General features: G+C 41.9%; 1 protein-coding gene across 1 annotated transcript in view; it reads left to right on the forward strand.

Annotated features, from left to right (window-relative positions):
* Positions 1-21,409, forward strand: part of INTU (inturned planar cell polarity protein) — a 70,176-nt gene that overhangs the window by 35,943 nt on the left and 12,824 nt on the right. The window contains exons 5-11 of the mRNA XM_069091165.1: positions 898-1,016; positions 6,971-7,060; positions 11,001-11,078; positions 12,173-12,344; positions 15,441-15,494; positions 17,504-17,566; positions 20,797-21,018. Of these exons, the coding sequence (XP_068947266.1) occupies positions 898-1,016; positions 6,971-7,060; positions 11,001-11,078; positions 12,173-12,344; positions 15,441-15,494; positions 17,504-17,566; positions 20,797-21,018 (798 nt within the window). The remainder of the gene's footprint in view (positions 1-897; positions 1,017-6,970; positions 7,061-11,000; positions 11,079-12,172; positions 12,345-15,440; positions 15,495-17,503; positions 17,567-20,796; positions 21,019-21,409) is intronic.

Below are 21,409 nucleotides of genomic sequence, written 5' to 3' on the forward strand. Positions count from 1 at the left end.
GTCGGGACTCTGGGCTACAGCAAACACCCAACCTGGTTAAGGAGTGGGCCATTCAGGGCTTAGCATTGGGAGAAGGAAGTGGAAAGCATGCCCCTAGGTTCATCTGCTTCTAGGACAAATCTCTGACTGCCCAAGGTTAGTTTCAACTCTATGAGAATGCATCTATAAAGAAACAAAAGTAAAATTTTGGTCAAGAACCTTTTTTTATTTTTTTAAGCAATCGACGTTAAGTAACTTGCTCAAGGTTACACGGCCAATTAGCTCGGATTTGATCCCCAGGTCGTCCGGTGCTCTTACTCACTGAGCCACCTGGCTGCCCCTAAGCAATTGGGGTTAAGTAAGTTGCTCAAGGTTACACGGCCAGGTGTTTCTGGGTGGGTGCTAAGTGTCTGAGCCTGGATTCGATCTCCAGGTCGTTCTGACACTGTGCTACCTGGCCGCCCCTAGAACCTTTTTTTTAGGCTTGAAAAAGAATTGGAAGTTTATTTTGAATTCTTCCCATATAGTATCACTAATTAGTATACATGTCTTCACCATAATATAGTTTTGTTGCCTTTAACTTAATTTGCAAGTGGACTTATTTGCATGTTAGAAATACTTAAAGTATGTGTGATTTCATCTTGTGGGCATTCCCCCCCACTGGTCCTGATCTCAACCCTTCCACAACTCAGTGGTTTTAATGAGGAATTGCTATGACCCAAAATACTAGAAAACAAAGATTGAATTTCCAAGTCCAAATCTTAATTTTGATGTGAAGAAAAACAGTTACTGGCATTAAGTAACAGTTTGCCTGTTTTGTAGGGGACTATTAAAATTATGAAGTTTTCAAGTTGGAAATACTGGCTTAGCAATTTTGAGCGTCACTGATTATGTTTTTAATTCTTGTCAATTAAATAGCAGGAAATTCTTTACCATTACCCAGTGTCTGAAGCATCTCAGAAACTTAAAAGTGTAAGAGGAATATTTCTAACCCTCTGTGACATGCTGGAAAATGTAGCTGGGACACATGTTACCAGGTAATAACTAATTTGTATTTAATTGTAATTTTTTTCTGTTTTGCAAATTGTCTTTTTTGTATGTGTTGATCAGAGGAAAATGTTGATAAAGGAACGGTCTCATTAGCAAAAATGCCCGTAAATGTCTTTTCATCCAAGAAGCTGTCATTGATAAGACCTTTTTAAAACTGAGATTGTGGGATTTATAACCAAAAGGAACTTCAGAGACCATCTTCATTTTGCCGAGAAAAATACTGAAGATGACTTGTCCAATTTAAACCCACATCCAGTGTTTTCACCACTATTTCCACTTCCTTTAAATCCAAGATTTTTTCAGATTCCTCACATTAGGATCATAGGATTTAGCATTTATTAGAATCTACAAGGTCACCTGATCCAAGCTCCTCATTTCAGACCTAAAGAATTTAAGTTATTTGCCAGAGTTCACATAAGTAGTAAACATCAAAGGTGAGATTCAAACCCAAGTCCTCTGACTCCAGATGCAGGACTTTCTACTTACTGCACACACTGACTGTTCATGCCTCCTGGATACGTGTGCCAGCACACCCAGCAAAACACTCTGACCTAGCCAGCCCTTCCTCTGCCTCATTGATATTCCTAAAGTACAGGTCTGCCATCATTCCTCTTCAAAAACTCCCATGACTCCTGTTGCCCATAACCTGTAGCATAACATACAACTGCACTGCTATGTCTTAGGAGGGGTGTGGAAGCCCACCTCCTGCCATCCATGAGTAGGAAGGATGTGTTTTCCTGGCCAGGGGTCTGCTGTGTCACAGGTCTGAATTGGGAACAAGCTTGACATTCAGTGGGATATTATTACTCCATAAGAAGTGATGAAAGGGGAGGTTCAGAGAAACCCAAGAAGATTTATTTGAATTGATGCAGTGAAGTGAACAAAACCAAAGCAATTTGTACATTGAATACAACATTATAAATTTTTATTTTACCTTTTAATTAAAAAGTTTTCTTTTTCTTCAGCTTGACCAATTTATAAGAAAAACAAAATCCCTATAACCTATGCATAGTGAAACAAAACAAATTCCTACATTGTCTGTATTCCAAAATGTACGTCTCATTTTGCATATTAAATCCATCACCTCTCTGAATGACTACAGTGTTATAAAGGAAAACAGCCTTGAAAGACTTTAAGAAATCATATCATTTAAGTTACCAAATATGACCCCAGAAGACTGATGATGAAATCATACTTTCCACCTCTTATCAGAGAGATAATAGCCCAGGGTGGCAGAATGAGTCATATACATCTTCAAGCATGACCAATGTATCTATTTGTGTTCCTTGATTATACTTTTATTTTTTTACAAGGGAGGGCATCTGGGGACAGAGGGTGATTAGGCAGTAATTAATGACTGGGGAAGTGAGAGAATAAAGATAGTGTTGCCAAAAAAAAAAAAAGAAAGGGAAGGAAAATAACATCATTGAAACATTTTTAAAACACTGAAGAAAGTAGTAGGAAGTCCAGAAGGGAACGCAGACAAGCAAGAAGGGCGCTATTGTTATTGCCGTGTTAAATTTAGAAATAATTTTCTAGGGCAGCCAGGTGGCACAGTGGACAAAATGTTGGGTCTGGAGTCGGGAAGACATGAGTTCAAATCTGGCCTCAGACACTTATTAGCTGTGTGACATGGGGCAGGTCGTTTAACTTGTTTGCCTCAGTTTCCTCGTCTGTAAAATGGGAATAACTGATAGCACCAGGCTTATGGAGAGGATCAAATAAGATAATAATCAAAAAGCATTTAGCACATAGTAAGTGCAAGATAAAAGTTCACTACCATCACCATTATTATTATTAAAAGTTATATAAAGTAGAGGTACACTATTTCATATAAAAGCATCTTTTTCCATTTATTTTCTTAAACATGGACTTTTTTGTACTTGTTGATGCTTGTCAGGTTCGTAATAAAAAAGAAAACTTAATTTTTAATATAGTTATATTGACTCCAAGTATTTGAATTATCGTGGGAATATTAGGTCATTGCTTCGGAAGCATAACTTGGGCGTTATTCTGTTTATGTGGCTCCTCATCTCCATGTGGGGGCCACTGCCTCTTGCTCTCATTAAGAATAGAAATAATCAGGGGCGTCTAGGTGGCACAGTGAAAAGAAGACTGGCCCTGGAGTCAGGAGGACTTGAGTTTAAATCTGGCCTCAGACACTTAACACAAAAAAACTAGCCATGTGATGTGAGCAAGTCACTTAACCCCAGTTGCCCTCCAAAAAGCAAAAAAAAAAAAAAAAATAGAAATAATAAAAAAATAAAAATAAAAAACTAGCCGTGTGACCTTGGGCAAGTCACTTAACCCCAATTGCCCTCCAAAAAGCAAAAAAAAAAAAAGAATAGAAATAATTTTTAAATTGTCTGTGTCATTCTTTAGAACCTAGAAAAAGTATTAGTCTTATTTTAATTCTGGGTCTGGCCATCTCCATGCCATCATCCTTGTGTCTCCCACTAGAATCTTGGCTCTGCCTCTGGAAAACCAGGCTCCCATAGGGGAAATTTTGACTTTTCTTTCCAGAACCAGGACTCCCTGCCATTTCCTAGGTACCTCCTGATCCCTGCCACTGTGTGGAGTGCATTCCCTTTGCCCCTTTCTACTCCCTATGCATTGACATCACATTCAAACATAGGTTCCCAGAAGGCAGATATTGCCTTGCTTGTGTGTATTTGGCTCAGTGATCAGCACAGTGCCTGTCCTTAAGAAATGCTTTTATCTCAGGGGGCAGTGGCCGTGGAGTAAGGAGGACCTGAGTTTAAATCAGGCCTCAGACATTTAACACGTACTAACTGTGTGACCTTGGGCAAGTCACTTAACTCCAATTGCCCTGCCTTCCCCCCTCCAAAAAGAAGGAAAAAAGAAAGAAATGCTTTATCTCTCTACCTACCATCCCTTCAGGCCACATCTCTCCTCCCTTTCAGAACCACTAAACATTTTCTACACCGATAGCCTCTGTTCTCTCATCTCACAGTAAATTATCAAGCCCTTGAAGCTCACTTTTGACCTCATACCTCACTTGAAACAATTCACTCCAAGCTTAGGTCACTAATATTATTAGTATTAATTTCTGGTGCTGGGTTGGTGCTTAGTAAATGCTTAATCGAATTGAATCTTAATAAATGGAAAAAACATACAGTATAAGCTTCTAAGTATGAGACCTTATTTTAGGCACTGAGGATGCAAGACAAAATTTAAACAGTCCCTGCCCTCAAGGAACTTATGGGCAGAAGCAATTTGTACACCAGTAAGTAAATCTGAAGTGTATAGATGTAAGAAAATCTCAGTAGCTGGGAAGAGTCAGGAAGGGACTCATGAAAGAGGCTTCAAAGGAAGGTTGAGGGTCCTTGAGGCAGGGGGAAGAGGGTATGCATTCCAACTCTTGTGCAGTGTCCTGTAGGTAGGAGATGCCATACTATTTATATGGGGGTTTGGGAGCAGGGTGGGGGGAGGAATTGTGGTCTTTGATGCCCACATTTCTGGGGCCCAAGTCTCCAGTGTTGTGAGAAAACAATCGTTGAATGTTCTGACACAGCTTATTTGCCTGTGATAAGCTAGAGAGTCTATCCTTTGCTCCCTGGTATCACTTAGTAAGAAGAAGGGGTGCAGAAAATATACTTTGCTGCTGAGATAAAAAGAAGAAAGACAGAAGATACTTTCCTCCATTGTGCCTGTTGTAGTTGTGAAGTGAAGGAGGAGAAGAATCCAGCCAAAGGAGCAGAATTAGAGAGACATTTGCCCATATCAAGATGAGGGTTGTTTTCTTAAAAGTTCATAACGCTATTTCAACTGAAGGCATCAGCTAAGTCTGAAGCTAGCAGTGATGGGCATAGAGTTGCTGTCCAGGAGCAAGCCCACCTGAGAAGTGGAACAGCATGAAAGCAGAGCGTCAGAGAAGCCTCAGACCCGCAGACTGATGCATCCAGCTAAAGTGCCATGTGTGGCAAAGTGTTACAGTCCAGCACAACACAAATCATCTCCCCCCAGCCCTCCTGTTAGAATGTCAGCCCATTGCAAGTATGTATCGTTTCGTTCTTTATACTTGTATCTCTAGTGCTCTGGCAATAAGGAGTGCTTAGTAAATACTCTATAACTGATTGAGTGATCTCAGCTCAGTAACAGAAGCATTTGTTCACACAGAAGCTAGTCTCCTCAAGGAATTTCTATGGACCGTTCCTTAGAGATGATATTGAAGTCTACATTTCCAAAGTTGTGAGTTGTCCTGGCCACATGTATGATTTACTCTCCTAGGACTTTTAAGTGTAAAGACCTCTCTCAACAATGGACACGCTACCCAGTGGACAGGGAATGTGATTCTGGTTTATTGGCAGAATTGGTCAAATGTTATATAAATATGTGTTATTTGGTTGTTTTTTTGTTTACTGTTCTTGCTGTTAATTAAGTATTAGTGAGAGCTATATTCATGGGAACTACATTGATGGGGGTTCATACCCACAAAGTTTAACTGGAGGACCTTGAAAGTATTGAGTATACAACCATCCTCCCTCTAGGAAAGCCTTAACTTGCCAGCATGGTGACATGTTAGAAGGAAGTAAGCAACAGAAAGAGTGAGTTCCTATGTAGGGGGGGAAGAACCCCCAGCCACTACCTTGTGGGTTAGCTGTTAGCTGGTACTACATACAACAAACATCTAGCAGGCCAGTCTGACTAGAACGGAGAGTGTACAAAGGGGAATCATGAAATGAGACTGGAAAAGAAAAGTGGGCCTAGATTGCAATAGGATTTACATGCCAGCCTTAAGATTTTATATTTCCTCCTTTACTTGGTGTAGAGCCACCAAATTTTTGTGGAGGGAGGGAGAAGGGTTCAGTTCTGCGTTTTGGCATCTGGATGGGTGAGAGATTGCAGAAGAGAGAGACCAGAGGCAGGAAGACAACAACCACAAAGCCATTGCAGGTGCCCCAGGAAGAGGTTCTGAGGGTCTGAACAAGATTAAAAACTGTGTGTGAACTGAGAAAAGGGAACACATGGGAGAATGATGAGAGACAAAACTTGTAGCTGATGGGCATTAGGGGAAAGAGGAGACAGGAAGAGCCAGGGAGGACTCTGAGGCTTTGAACCCGGAGGCCTAGAGCAGCAATGATGCCATGAGTACCAAGTGTGACCATACACTGCAGAGCCCAAGTACCCAAAAACCAGAAACTACACATAGGCCACGTTGTTCACTAATTCCAGATTACATGTAAACACACACCCATCTGTCTGCAATCGTTGCCTTCTCTAGGTTTCGGTTTCCAAAAATCCAAAATGAGGGAGTTAATCTCTAAAGTCCCTGCTAGCTGAAAATCCCATGGCCCTTAATCCAATATTCTGCAGCTAGGAGAGGTTTAGTAAATATGACCTGAGCTTCCTGTTGAGTTGTGAAGTGAATTATTTCATACGTTATTTATTTATTTCTGAACAAGATCATTAAAACATTTTAATATTGTTAACTGATCTGAAAGCTCTTTATATCAAAATGTTTATGTAAATACTTAACAGAAAATTATCATTGTACAATTTTATTTGGCATCAACATGTTCTTGGCCACTGAGTGGTATTAAAATACATATTTTTTGCCTTTTTTTGGAAGGCAGTTGGGGTTAAGTGACTTGTCCAAGGTCACACAGCTAGTTTTTGTGTTAAGTGTCTGAGGCCGGATTTGAACTCAGGTTCTCCTGACTCCAGGGCCAGTGCTCTATTCACTGCACCACCTAGCCACCCCTAAAATATATTTCTGAAAAAATTTATAATACGTTTACATTTTTTGTTCACATATAATGTTTCATCTCTCCTGTATCACAGTCATATTTCAGAGAATCTGCTCATTAAACATTTAATCCACAAAACACACCATATGTAATATTATATGAGTAAGACTACTTGTTTGTCATTTCATAGTCTTTACGAATGCACTGACCTTCTGACTTGATTTTTCTAGCTCATCACTTTCTTTAAATGAAAAATTAGTACATGTGGCTTACTGGAAGGAAGATGACAAATTGTTATTAATTGGACTTCCTGCTGAAGAGTAAGTTGAATTTTTTTTCTTTTATGCATTGAAATCAATCATAAAATACACATTTTATAAAGTATATTTTATTTTAAATATTCAGTTTTTAATATAAAACTAAACTGCTTGGTGTTGAAAGGCATTGTACATGTGACAGAGAGGCCATGAGATTGCATATGGTTTTGTTAGAATATACTAGGTGTACCCCAGTAAGCAAATCCATGTCTTAGTTATTTGTTACATGAATTCAGCATTTTGACAAGTCCTGATTCCACTGTACATTCTCCCCAATTCTTTCTCTTTAAATTATCTTCTGTATCGAGGAGTAAAGTGCAGAGGCCATATCATGTTATATTGGCCTTCAATATCTTCAAAAGATAAAGACTCTTTGACTATGGCCTGGCTTATCCAAATGGGTTTCAACAACGACAACATTGTGTATCACACATCATCTCCTTCCTTTCAAATCTAGAATATTACTTAATATTTGGAGATGTACCCTCTTTGTACTTAATGAAGCTATTTTGTATTTCTGTGATGTAATTTACCATAGCATTGAAAATAGGAAGCCAGGGGCGGCCAGGTGGCGCAGTGAGTAAGAGCACTGGCCCCAGAGTTGGGATGACCTGGGGATTGAATCCGGGCTCAGATACTCAGCACCACAGCCAGAAACAACTGGCCATGTAACCTTGAGCAAGTTACTTAACCCCAATTGCTTTAAAAAAAAAAAAAAGAAGTAGCCCCATAGAGGAGAAACAAAAGACAGATGTGACCAAACGTCAGTATGTGGGAGGGGGAGTTAAATAGTTTAAACATTTTGAGGGAAGGTATTGCTGAAGCCTCCCAAGAAACAACATTGGCTTACTCTGTCATGCTCGTGTCAATGCTAATGAAGCCTAGAATCAGAAAGAACTGAGTTCGAATCCATCCTCAGTCACATCCCAGATGTTACCCTGGGCAAGTCACTTAACCTGTCTGCCTCATATCTTCCACTGTAAAATGGGGAAGATAAAAACATGTAGAAAAATCAAGACAGCCATTGCTTTCCAGGAGCTTACGCTCTAATTTGATGATACAACACCGAAAGGAAGTTCGGATTCTGGGCAGATGGAAAGACCTAAGATTCCTCTGGTTTGAGTTCAGGGTGGATGGCAAGACCCAGGGGTGCTTAGTCAGATGATGGTGCTGAGGGTTCTAGAGGGAATAGAGGCAGAGTAGCTGGCAGACCTCCATCTCCCTAGAACTCCCATCTCAGTCTGATCCAAGCTGTGGGAGCAGTTCAGCCCCCTGGACAAGGGCAGAAGTCTGGGGAAGGGAACACAGGAATTGTGACAGGTCTTCCCACCTCCTGGCCATCTCAGGTGGATTCTGGTTGGTGAAGCTGTGAAGAAGCAAAGTGCTTTTTAGTGAGAGTGCGGATCCCGAGAGAACTGAATGAAACTCAGAATGAGTCAGTCTAGAGTGAATGGACTGGGGTAAATAGCCTGCTGAGAAGGACCAAAGGCAACAGGAGAGGAAATAAAGCAGAACCTGGAGGAAGGGAATGTAGCAAGAGCAGATCTGAGAGGAAATTAAGTACAGGAGCCTCAGGGGTTTCTATGTAGTAAGAAAAAGACAAGTTGGTGGTCAGCTGGCTGCGGCCCACACTGGTTAAGCATAGACTTTGTGTAGAGATCTGGGCAGAGTCCTGGGGCAGACACAAAGATTACATCAGACAAAGACCTGCCTTCATAGAGCTCACAGTTGTGCCAAATGCAAATAACTACCAGAAAGAGTGAAAGGGACTGGTCCTCCAGTTTAGACACATAAAGATCCTGCTCCCCCAGGGACCTAAGGGTCTGAAAGAAAAAATTAGGCATAGACCTGTGGGAGAGGGAAGAGGCACATAGGGAAGGAAATGTAGCCTAGATCAACCAGAAGAACAGATTCCAAGGACAGGTCCTACAAACAGGAAGGGAATACTGGAGCGTTTCATGCTCCCTGTGCCCCCTCTTGGCCACCTCGCACCAGAGAAATTCTATCCCAGGGTCAAGAAACTTTTTCTGGAAGGGGCCAGATAGTTGTTGGCTTCATGGGCCAAGAGGAAAAATTGATTATGTTGAATAGTTACTTATACAACCAGGGAGAAAATTTCCACAATTTTTTTACTGGTAAAATTAAAATATCATAATTGAGTACATCTTTTTATAATGCATGATTGTTAATGAGAAGAGTGGAATTCTTTTCTTGGTGACATTTTGATTAATTGGGGTTCAAAGTTAGTGTTCACTATCATCAAAATAATTTGCAAATGTCCTGATCTGTCATGAGATTTTATGTATTTCATCTTTGAAAATGACTTTTCATACAGATAGGTACTGCCAAATACTGATATCAGTCCCAAAGCTTATGAGTTTAATTGAGTGTATTCATCACTTAGAAAAGGCATTTAGAAAAATCTAGTAAATTCTTCTCTTGATATTTTCTTTAGGTAAAAGTTCCCCAACTATACAGTTAAATAAAAGAATTTTGAAATATGGACATTTCTTTTGTACTTACATCAAGTTCTGAAAAATGCTGCTGAAACTGTAGTTTGAGCTAAAAAAGATAGATGCATTCGAAGTTTATGTGGGAATGGGGGTCTCACTTTCCATTTTAAATTTTGACAACATGGGGAGTATATAAAGCAGACATTACTCCTAATTCAGATAACATTAGTTGTCATTGAATTGACTTTACTGCAGTATGTTTCACATGTAAGCATGGTTTACCTTGTAATTTTAAATTGAATCCATTAAGAAACATCAGGTGTTCAGCAAAAGCTAATTTCCAAATCCATTCATTGTTGGATAGCAGTAGTGGAGGGCGCTTCTTCTTGTCCAGAAATACTCGAATCTCAGCCCCAAACAGAAAAAAATTATAATGAAGGTGTTTTTTCCTCTTCTTGTTTTGACATGATGAGCATGCAGTGGTAGTGAGAAAAAATAAAATGTCAGGTACGGCATGGCACTCACAATGCTGTTGAGTTTGTAAGTGCCTCGCTGCCACGTGTGGTACGCTGAACAGCTGCGGAAAGTGACACAAGCAGAACCTGTGCTCTCTGTTGCCACTGTAGCACAGAAATAGCCAAGGAGAATACATGAACTGTGTTTACCCCGCTGGGCGCTTTTGTGTAAGAAAGATTCTTCGTTCCCTGGCTATCCAAAAACAGGGCCCAGTTTGGCCCATGGGCTTGCCAAGGCCAGCTCTAGCCAAATAGATTCACCATCTTTATCGCTGAATGGTGGCCCCTCTGTCTTGTGGTCCTCCTCTCCACCTCACCCCCAGATTTACTGGCTTTCACCATCCAGAAGGAAATTATACATGCCCTCTACTCCCACCCCAAAGCCCTGAACCTGTAGCCAATCCTAGTTAGCCAACTGCTGATTAAGAACGTGGTGGAGGAGGGGCTTTTCTTTTGGGGTTCTCACATTCCATCACAGAGAGGAGGTCGGATGAGATTTAGTGCACATTAGTTCTGGGCTTCCTTTGCCATCCTTCCCCATGGCTATCGCAGGGGCACTGGGACTTGATTTCTGGCCAGCTACCATACAGGAGCTCAGAATGCTCATCTATGCTAGAATTAGGTAATGAGACATTGGCAGGGGGGAATGCATCTCCAGTTGTATGACTCCAGAGGACAAAGTGAGGCTGGTGACCTTGCACGGCCCTCACTTAAATCCAAGTCATGGCATCATCTTCCTGATGTCACGGTCTTCTTCCAGAACAAAGGACAAGCAACAAGAAGAAGACATTATTTATTAAAACAATATTCAAATAAAATTTAAAACAGAGGCACCATCTATAACAACACTACCTAGCCCTAGATAAAACATACACTTGTCTGTTATCTAAAATTTAAATCTATTTTGCCTTCTTTTGATGTCAGAATGTTTTACCAATGTGGTTGTGGATTAATAGATACTGTTTGCTTTCCTAGAGTTCCTCTTCCTCAGCTAAGGAGTATGACAGAAGATGTTGCCCAAACCTTAAAGTTTATGTATGGTTCTTTAAACAGGTAAATATTATATGCGTTGAATAATTACTTTTGTGACATCTTTGCCAAATCACTCTATGCCCTTGAGAGGTAAATAAATATGGGAGATGACCCTAGAATTATATAACTAGGCTTACCATCCTTCCTTGTTTTTACTCATGGTTGAATCATTTCTACTTCCACACCCATGCCAGAATTGTTATTATTATCAGTATTTGCCTCCACTAACCTGGGGGGGAAACCTCACTTCAATTCTTAATTTCTAAAAAGAAAAAAAGAGGTTAAAAATATTCCTTTATTTTGGAGCAGGGATTTTTTTGGTGTCACGGACTCCTTTGGCAATCTGGTGAAGCTTGTGGACATCGTCTTGGAACATTGTTTCTAAATGCACAAAATAAAAGATAGAATCACAAAGGAAATTGATTATATTGAAATACAGTTATCAAAAGAGGTCTTTTTATCAATTTCACGGCCCCCAGGTTACTAGATTGCCCTTAACCTTTGACCCTGGGATACCACTATACACCCAAAGAAATCAAAGAAAAAGGAAAAGTCCCTCTGTCGTGAGGGCAGCTGGTGTCTCAGTAAAGGGACCACTGGAGTCAGGAAGTCCCGTGTTCAGATTCATCCTCAGACGTGGAGTGAGTGAGTTGGGACCAGTCACTTAACCTGTGTTTGCCCGTCTCCTCACCTGTAATGGGTTTAATGAATAACAGCTCCTACCTAGCAGGGTTGTTGCAAGGCTCAAACGAGGTCATGATTATAAAGCCCAGAGCCTGGCACAGAATAGGCACTTAGGAAGCGCTTATTCCTTCCTTCCACCCTGCTTTTCAGCATCATGCATTTTCAGATCCATGAATACAAAAGACACTACTGACCCCTGTGCCTGCATCCTTTGACTGAGACATCATTGTCAGCCTCCTTCCAACAGAAGTTTATACTGGCATTTAAAAAGGGGAGGGTGGAGCGCATGTGTGTTCTGTCCCCAGCACTCAGGAAGGACCAAAGGACGGTCCTGTGTACAGTAGGGGAAATGCAAGCGAGGCATTGCAGCTGAAGGCTTCGTTGTCACATATCGGATGCTGTTGTCTGACTTCACGTTCATGTTTCTGCAGCGCATTCTGTGAGGCTGAGAACATCGCTCGGCTCGATCACTTTTTCAACTTGTTCTTCCAAAGAGCAATTCAGCCCAAAAAGCTTTACTCTCAGTCCTATGATACCTCCAGCTCATTGTTCATCAACACCCTGCCCGGTGTCCAGTGGCTCACACTTCCACAGGAAACACAGGTAACCTCAGTCTCCCCAGATAGTCAAGAATGGCTTTCTTGGCAAATCCACCTTGTCTCCTCAGTCACTTATGGGTCTGGAGGGGAGATCGGTCAACCAGGGAGCATTTCTTAAGCACCTTCTCCGTTCTGGACACTGAGCTGGGAGCTAGGGGTTAGTTCAAGGAAAGAAGCAATCCTTTCTTGAACAATGAGCAAAAAGAGGACATCCATTGAAGAAAAACAGAAATACTGCTTTTCTAAAGAGAAACTGACTTTATCATTCTAGATTGTCATTTAGAGTTCTTAAAATGGGGTAGTATTTCTGTTCATGCAGAATACATTAAGGGGAAGCAAAGCACCCAGGAGTTTGGGGTTTTATGATGTATTGTGCCGTTAGATTTAGGCTTAAATAGGAAAGAAGATGGCCAAAGGAGAAAGTCCTTATTTAATGTACAAACTTAGCTAAGAAGAAGGAAATCAGACAGGACGTGTTCTTGGTTTAAAATGTTCAATGCAAGCCTTTGCCATCACCTTGTTGTAATCTATGGGATTTTTTCATGGCCTTTGTCCTAAAGGGGAAAGTTTCCTGGTACCTTACGTGACTTGGCCCTTGTTCTTCCACCCCTAGATGACTAGATGACCACTAAGAGAAGGCCCAGTACCCTAGTCTTGACACAGGGTCACAAAGGCTGTCCCTCCTGAAGACAGTCACCATTCCATGACCCTGGGTCTAGGCAAAAGCCCCCCTACCCTGAAACTCAGAGCTCAGTTCTGCTGTTCATAGACTACAGCCTTATTTGTTTAACTCAATACCTATTTACGCTCTAGAGACAAGGGCCACTCAGCGCCAAGCTAACTCGTGAAAACAGACTTTTCTTGAATTTAAAAAATTTCAGAGTATTGTCTTTATATTTTTTACTCCTGTTTCCCTACAAGAGGATATAACTTTTCATACTTTGAAGGCCAGGTATCAAGAGGGTCATGCACTGGGAATACCTGAAGTTCAGCTCCATGTTTTGCTTTATCATGGAACTCATATCTGCAAGACACCTAGGCTCTTTTATCTGGGTTAGATCTGTGTATAGCAAAAATTACAGACCGTGCTAATATGCTCAGCACTGTATCAGATGCCAAGAGGAGACAGAAATGCGAGAAATGAGCCTTGTCCACTAAACACTTCCAGGTCCAGTGAGGGAGGCAAGATAATTCTTCAGGGAAAAAAAAAAAAAACAAGGGTGGCTAGGTGGTATGGTAGGTGAAACCCTGGATTTGGGACTCAATGGATAGGGACCCAGTGGGCCTCAGTTTCCTCATCTCTAAGACGAAGGGGTCTTAGATGCACCTGCACCTGATGGCCTCTAAGATTCCTCCCCACTCCAGTCTTTTTACTAATTGTATCCTCAGTGATCAGCGCAGTGCCTGGAACACCACAGGTGCTTAAAAAATGTTTGCTGGATTAAATTGATCCCATGGCAAATAATAAGGAAGTCATAAGGCAAAGACTTCAGTTGTGTGGTGGACTGTGTGAATACAAAAGCAAAAACAGCAGTTAATTTTTTAAAGAGTGGTTCTACTGACAGGATGTCCGGAAATTCCGTATGAAGGCGTTAGAAGCTAAAGGACATGAACATACCTGCCCCTGATTTTTATGTATGTATTTATTTTGCTCATTGGTCCTGAAGGGCCTTTTATTATGTCTTCCATTTCCTCCTTCTGTCCATGTTCTGGACAGCAGAGGTATACTGGTTCTACCTCTCCCTGTTTAGAAAGAGCAGTTTTGGGTAAATGCTTGCGTTCGTGTGGTGTCTGGCCCCAGATGACCTGAGATAGAACTTTTAGACCTGTTGTTCTCACAGAATGAGTGGGACATGGGCACTTTTCACCAGTTGTTTAGAGGTTTTACTTTGATTTTATTTGATTTTGGGTTTTTTTTTAATTTATTTCTTTATTTTTTTTATTTTGTGTTGACTTATTGATTTTCTTTTTCTTGGGGATACACTGGAATAGGTAAGAGAAGAAATATTAACATCACATTTTTTCTTAAATGATATCAGGGCCAACCAGAGAAATATTGGAGCATTAAGTATCATAATTCAATAACGGGACAGCACACCACTAGCCAGTGTCTGAAACTGGAAATCTCCTTCACAAAACACACAGACCCAGGCACACATGCACAAACAACTATAGTCTTTGTTAGATGGTGAAAAATGTGGGTTGTCAACGAGTGTGGACACATTAAGAGGCATGACTAACGTTTCAGAAGGTTCCATCATCTTGGCCAACGTTGTGTTTCTCTCAGCCCTGTAGGGAATGTCTTGGCTTTTAAAAGAAAAAAAATGTTGCCTCCCAATGAGCAGCACATTTGTCAATCAACCTCAGTCCCAGCCCCTTGGCCAGTTTAAATCTATGTAACAAAAATAAAACTCCTAAGCTCTCCTTACAGTTTGGATACCTCTGAGAATGAGTCAGATAGATGCCCTGGGACATTTCTATAGCAGCAAAACCCAAATCCTATGTGACGGCAGAGTTCCCGAAGGCTTAGTGGGATAGCTGTCCCGTGCCAGATCCTGGGGGGCTCTTCTTCATTCATTCAGGCAGTAAGATTTTTGTACAGAGTTGCTGTACTGAAGGGATAGACAAGGAGAACATTGGTATTTTACAAAAAAAAAAAAACTATGGGAACTACATGGAAATTTTAAAAATTGTCCTATGGCCTTTGAGGTTATTCAGATTGAATCCTTGTTTGCTCTTAAGAACTTTGTTTAAATGTTTTAAAAAAAAAATAAGCTTATTTAGAACTCCAGGAGCAGTAGAATTGCTTCATGAGCAGATTACACTGCTTTGCATTGAATACAAGTTGAAACCTATTTCTCCTAATTAGTGTTTTATTGATGGTGCCTGTATTTTCAAGACTACCCAGTAATTGCTTTGTAATTGCAAAAAGAAAAAGGGTATAGTATTTCTATAAAAGAGAGGGAGAAATACCAATTCGTTCTGATTAGATATATAGATTATATATATAGAGAGAGAGATTACCTAACTCCTCAATAATCTGCCACTGAATGGATTCATAATAATTTTGGGTTTTGTTTGTCTAATGTTCTCTTCTTAGATGGAAATCGACATGGCATTAAATGATTTGGAAGCGGCAGACTTTGCAGAACTGGTGAGAGAAGAAAGTTTTAGACACAGCTTAATGCTGATGACTGATTTCATGGGATTTAAAATTTTTTATTATATTTTTTCCAATTAATGAAAACCCACCTTTTCTCCCTCCCACTTCCCCTATCCCCATTGAAAAAGAAAGAAAAACAAAGCCCTCATAACAAATATATGTATTTATGTGTGTATATAAATATGTGTATTTTCAAGCAAAACAAATTCCCGCATTGACCATATCCTATATATGTATATATGCATACATGGTCATATATACATACGTGTGTGTGTGTGTGTGTGTGTACTCTGAGTCCCTCACCTCTCTGCTAAGAGGTGGGATTCATGTTTCACCTTGAGTCCTCTGGAATCATGGTTGGTCCCTGCATTAATCTTAAGTCTTTCAAAGTTGTTTGTCTTTATAAGACTTGTTACTGTATAAGTTGTTTTCTGGGTTCTGCTTACTTCCCTCTGCATCAGTTCACACAAGTCTTCCCAGGTTTCTCTGAGGCCACCCCCTTTATCATCTCTGTCATATTCAGAGAAAGGACCGTGAGTCTCTTCCTGATGCCAGGTCCAGCACTCTGTCCTTTCCCTTAGCCTTTTATCAGTTGGAGAATGGCCCTTTTTCTTTTTTTTGTTTGTTTGGTTTTTTTGGAGGAGGGAAGGCAGGTCAGTTTAACTGACTTGCCCAAGGTCACACAGCTAGTGTTAAGTGTCTGGGGCCAGATTTGAACTCAGGTCCTTCTGACTCCAGGTTTGGTGCTCTATTCACTGTGCCACCTAGATGCCCCAATGGCCCTTTTTCTTAAGAATTTGGTTCTCTTGTTTAGAAATTGGACCTTTGTAGGAGAAATGTGCTCCAGAGATTTTTTCCCATTTTGATGACTGACTTTGAAATAGTTTTGGTGTGCAGTGTCTTCCTCTCCCTGGGGCAGGCCTGGACAGTCAGGGTCTGACTCCTTTGAAGGGGTGGTTGGGCTTTGGGGAGTGCCAGAGGAGTCCCTGCAGCTGGGGTGGGGAGGGCGGCTCCCTTCAGGCCCAGGGCCCAGGTTCTCAGCCTGCTTGCCAAGGCATGAAACCTGGCAGGGGCAGACCTGATGAGGAGAACCATGAGAATGAGAGTTGTCCAGGGTTAATCCATAAGGGTTTGTAGCAGCAAGCACCCCAAGCGTCCTCAGGGTTGCTGCCAACACAGGTTCTTGGAGATGCTTTGATAAAGGAAAGCAACTCAAAATAGGTTAACAAGCTTACTTTAATCAGTCAAATATGTATCATTTACCTAGTTCAGGGGAAAGAGGTCAGCACCCCGAACTTCAGAGTATACAGACAGAATTATCAAGTCAGAGAAACAGATCAAGTAGACAGATTTCAAACTGTCCAACCATTACATCCATACCGAATCAACATCTGGGTTTTTCAAAGACTAGGGGGGGCTCTCAACAAGGGCTTCCCATAATCCAGATGAAATCACAGAACACTTCTCAAAGTGAGCCCCCAAAACAAAGCCTCACATCAGGGCTTATAGAGCCTTCTCCTGGCTCAGAGAATGTAACAACCTTCTGGACCCACTGGCCAATCAAAAAATGTCTACTGAAAAACAAGCCTCCCACCCCAGGCTTCAGGTGCACTTTAGCCTAGGGGCAGGGAAGATCTTTAAATTTACATTCCCATTACAGGGTTTTATCCAGCACTCTTTACACAGCTCCTCAGAGGATCCTCACAACAACCCTGGGAGTAGGGAAATCTTCCTCTTAGCTCCATTTTACAGCTGAAGAAAATGAACCCCAGTGAGGTCAAGTGACTTGCCCAGGGTCACACATCTCCTAAGTGACTAAGGCAGGATTTGAACCCAGGTCCTTTGTCTCCAAAACCATCTCTCCACAGCCCCACAGATGAGCTCTTGGGCAATCATGTGGGCACCTCCTGGGCCAGGTCAGCCCTATGTGAACATCAAATCACCTCCATAATTTTAAGACAGCCTTCTTAACTAGCTGGCATGTTGTCTTTTTTTTTCAGTCTGAAGATTACTACGACATGAGGCGACTGTACACAATATTGGGGTGTTCTCTATTTTATAAGGTGAGAAAACTGCTGGATTAAAACCTGAAGTTTTTGTAGCTGTATCTAAGACAAGCCTAAAATAACCTTTACCAAAATTTGTCATGTTGGTACCTTATTTTGTACTTTTCATTTAATGTAGGTGCAATTTCAGTAAAACAAAGTATTTGTAGCTTTACACATATAAATATTAATCAATGGTTCATGTTTTTTCTTATTCTGAAAAATCAGAACTGGGAGAAAGGCCCATGATTTGAAAGAGCTGAGTGTGTGCAGAATTTCTCTTTTGTACAAAAGTGTGCCTTGAACGTGAATCTTTTAGTGTGATATGATATACAACTATTGATGGGGGACGGGATCCCAATAGGTTCAGCAGGAATTATGATCTTATCTAAGACCAGAAAACCTGCAATATCCTGCAAAAACCTGGAAAGAATTCAAGGTCTCAGGCTTAATTGGAGTGAGAGTTGTAGAAGTTTATTGTTATGCTTCTATGCGGGCAAGAGTCCTTTAGGGGACCTGCAAGTGAGAGGGGTACATGCTTTTACCTTTAAAGGGTAGGGCTGCCATTGTCAGGGCTGACCAGATGGGAGGTGCCTCAGTGCATAGACAAAGGCCAGAGCTGACCAGGAGGAGCATGTGAATAGACAGTTTAGATAAGATTTGGGCCAGGCCAAGGAGACAAAAGGCAAGGACAAAGGAGGGTGTGGGCCAGGCCCCAAAGAAATGAAGAGATTAAGTAAGAACAAAGGGGTCACAGGGTGTTGCCTAGATGGAGTGTGGAATAGGGAGAAGGGGCAGAGCTCAAGGGTGGGAAAGGACAAATTGCAGTTACAACTGAACAGACTGGTTTTACAAGTTGGTTTCACAAATTGATCTAGACCCCAGGTACCCCATCACTATGACTCATTATTTTGCTTTAAAATTGAAAAAATTTATTAAATCAAAATAAAATAGTGATACTCTAAATAAAGCAAGTTAAGGTATAGTTAAGGTGTATTTAGTAGCACAGTGCACAGAGCTCTGGCCTGGAGTCAGGAAGATGCATGTTCAAAATCAGCCTTAGACACTTAGTAGCTGTGTGACCCTATGTGACCTGGGCAAGTCACTTAACCCTGTTTGCCTCAGTTTCCTCTTATGTAAAATGAGCTAGGAAAGAAAATGGCAAACCACTGTAGCATCTTTGCCAAGAAAACCCCAGATGGGCTCACAAAAAGTCAGACATAACTAAAAAACAAATAAGGTGTATTTAGTTTGTAACTTTGTTGGACTTTCCTAATAATCTGTTTTCCTAGAGGCAGCTTGGCGTTAGCCAGAGTAAGTAAGTAGTCTTTCAGTCCAGAGAGCCTCCCACACTTAGTAGTCCTGCGATTATGGGCAATCTGCTTTGTCCCTCTGAGCCTCAGTTTCCTGGTCTATAGAACAGTATCCTTCCTAAATCGTAGCCAATAAACAAAAATGAGTTGTTTGTTTATTCTCTGCTAAAGCCTGCCAGGTAGGAGCCTTCAGGCACATGCCTGACCTTGTGTTTCATTCTGGAGACATAGCATACCTTTCTTATGTAGTAGTAGTAATCACAATAGCCAGCATTTACATCTCCCTTTATGGTCCTGCGCCAAACCGCAGCCCTAGGAGGTAAGCACACCCAGCTATTGCTGGTCTCATCTTGCAGATGAGGAAACAGGTTGAGGATGTTGAAATGATCTGACCTGAGTCACTGCAGAAAGCAAGATTAAACGAGCCTCCAGCCTCCCTGAGTGCTGTGCAGCCCTGCGGGGAGGCATTGTAGTTCCCTGTGCCAGGGTCCCAAGCTCTGCTGCTTTCAGGCCACTGGAAGCAGAGTGTAGAGCTAGGAAGCCTCGAGGGAGTGCAGCTTTTTCCAGAAAAGAGCCTGGGCACTTGGAGACAACTTACTCCCATTCTGCCAGGTTACTTTGTGGAGGTGTTCGACCCAGAATGACTCCCCAGAGAAGTCTTGATTGCCTCGGAGCCACTGGTCTCCACTGCCCCAGAGTTCCTTAGCATGCCAAGCTTAGAACTCTCCCCGTGTCCTGCTTATGATTAATAAACAGAAGGTTCCCTTGATAGCTGCTGTTCTGAATAGAACATGAGACTTGTTCCTCTGACAGACACATAGCGAGGTAGTGTCCAAGACAGCCCCAGGGATCTCTCCACTTTGCCACACAGGTCCCCATTTATTTATCTTACAAATGAAATGTGAAGTTCCTTTTTTTTAAAGTTTCTGTTAATGGCATTCTCCACCCAGCCCTCCTCTCCTTCTTCTAGCCTCAGGATCTCAGGGTCATTTTTCTTCCCAGATATAATCATTTCCACCTTCTGAGCCTCCATCCTCTTCTTTCCATTCTCAAGACTGATGCCCGGGTCTGGCCCCTTCACCCAGACTGTGGCACAGCCTCCTGACTGGTCTCCCGGCCGTCTTTCCCCCTCCAGTCCTTCCTACACAACACTGGTGGGATTAGCTTTGATCAAGCACAGCTCTGATGCTGTAACTTCCTACCTCAAAGCCTTCAGAGGCTGCCAGCCCCTTCTTGTTATCGTTCAGTTGTGTCTGACTCCATAACCCCATTGGGTGTTTTCTTGACAAAGACACTGCAGTGGTTTGCTAATTTTACAGATGAGGACACTGAGGCAAACAGGCCTAAGTGATTTGCCCAGGGTCACACAGCTAGTAAATGTCTGAGGCCAAATTTGAACTCAGGTCCTCCTGACTCCAGGCCTGGTGATTCTATACTGTACCATACCCCACCAAATGAAACCTGAAATCCTTAGCATGGCATTCAGGGCCCTCCACAATTTGGCCACAGACTGTCCAAATTTCTCTCCTGTGATCTTCCTCCACTCGAGCCAAAATGGAATCATTGCGTTTCCCTGAAACACCACATTGCCTTCACCTATAATCCTCCCCCAGTTCTGCCTGTACTGCAGAGATGTCCCCTCCCTGCCCACGCAGTAGTTTGTGTATGTCCAGACACAAAGAGTTATTGATCATCTGTGTACGACTCCTGTCTCCTTGTCCACTGAGAGTTCCTGGAGGGCACCCTCAGGTTTTGTTCATGTAGGTGTGAACATCCTGCCATGTTAGGCATTTAATATAAGGTGTGAGTCCTCCGGGGGCTCAGTTCTTAACAGCAATTTTAAAAAGGATTGAATTCTGTTGCCTAGGCCCTAGGAAGCAGTCCAAGAGAATGGTTCGAGGTGACTTTCCCATCTGTGCTTCCTTCCCTTTCAAGGGTTATTTGATTTGCAGCCACTTGCCCAAGGATGACCTGATCGCCATCACCGTGTATTGTCGGCATTATTGCCTGCTCCCCTTAGCCTCAGAACAAAGGATCGGTCACTTGGTCGTATGGAGAGAAGTGTTCCCGCAGCACCATCTTCAGCCTGCTTCTGAGCCAGATTCCCAAGTCTTCCAGGAGCCTGAGGGCAGATATTTTTTATTAATCGTCGGTTTGGTGAGTTATATCTCTAGTCATTCTTAGGATCACCTCTCACGTCCCCTCCCCGTGTCTGACTTTCTGAACAGATTTTTAAACAAAAAGGGAAATGTAGATTATTCATCAAATCAAAGTCTCAAGATTGAAAAGCATGGTGACTGAACTCCTTCCTTTGAATGTTAGGGAACCCTGGTGAAATTGAGGGGCAGACACGTCAGGATTCCCTTTAGGAGTTTCCTCCTGGCTATGCCAGGTTCAGGCAATGTTTCCTCTTTGGGTCGTAGAGACAGGTGTGGCAAGTGAGAGAGTAGAAAAAGGGGAGCTAACCACCAAAAAGTGAGAAATTCAGAAAATAGTCAGAGGTGTACAGAATTCTGGGTAGATTTGTGTGGAGTTCCCAAGTATCTAG

Source organism: Petaurus breviceps, unplaced genomic scaffold, assembly GCF_028583685.1.
Source record: "Petaurus breviceps papuanus isolate PSGF00001 unplaced genomic scaffold, PetGlider_PUasm1.0 126, whole genome shotgun sequence".
In the NCBI taxonomy this organism is placed as follows: Eukaryota; Metazoa; Chordata; class Mammalia; order Diprotodontia; family Petauridae; genus Petaurus; species Petaurus breviceps.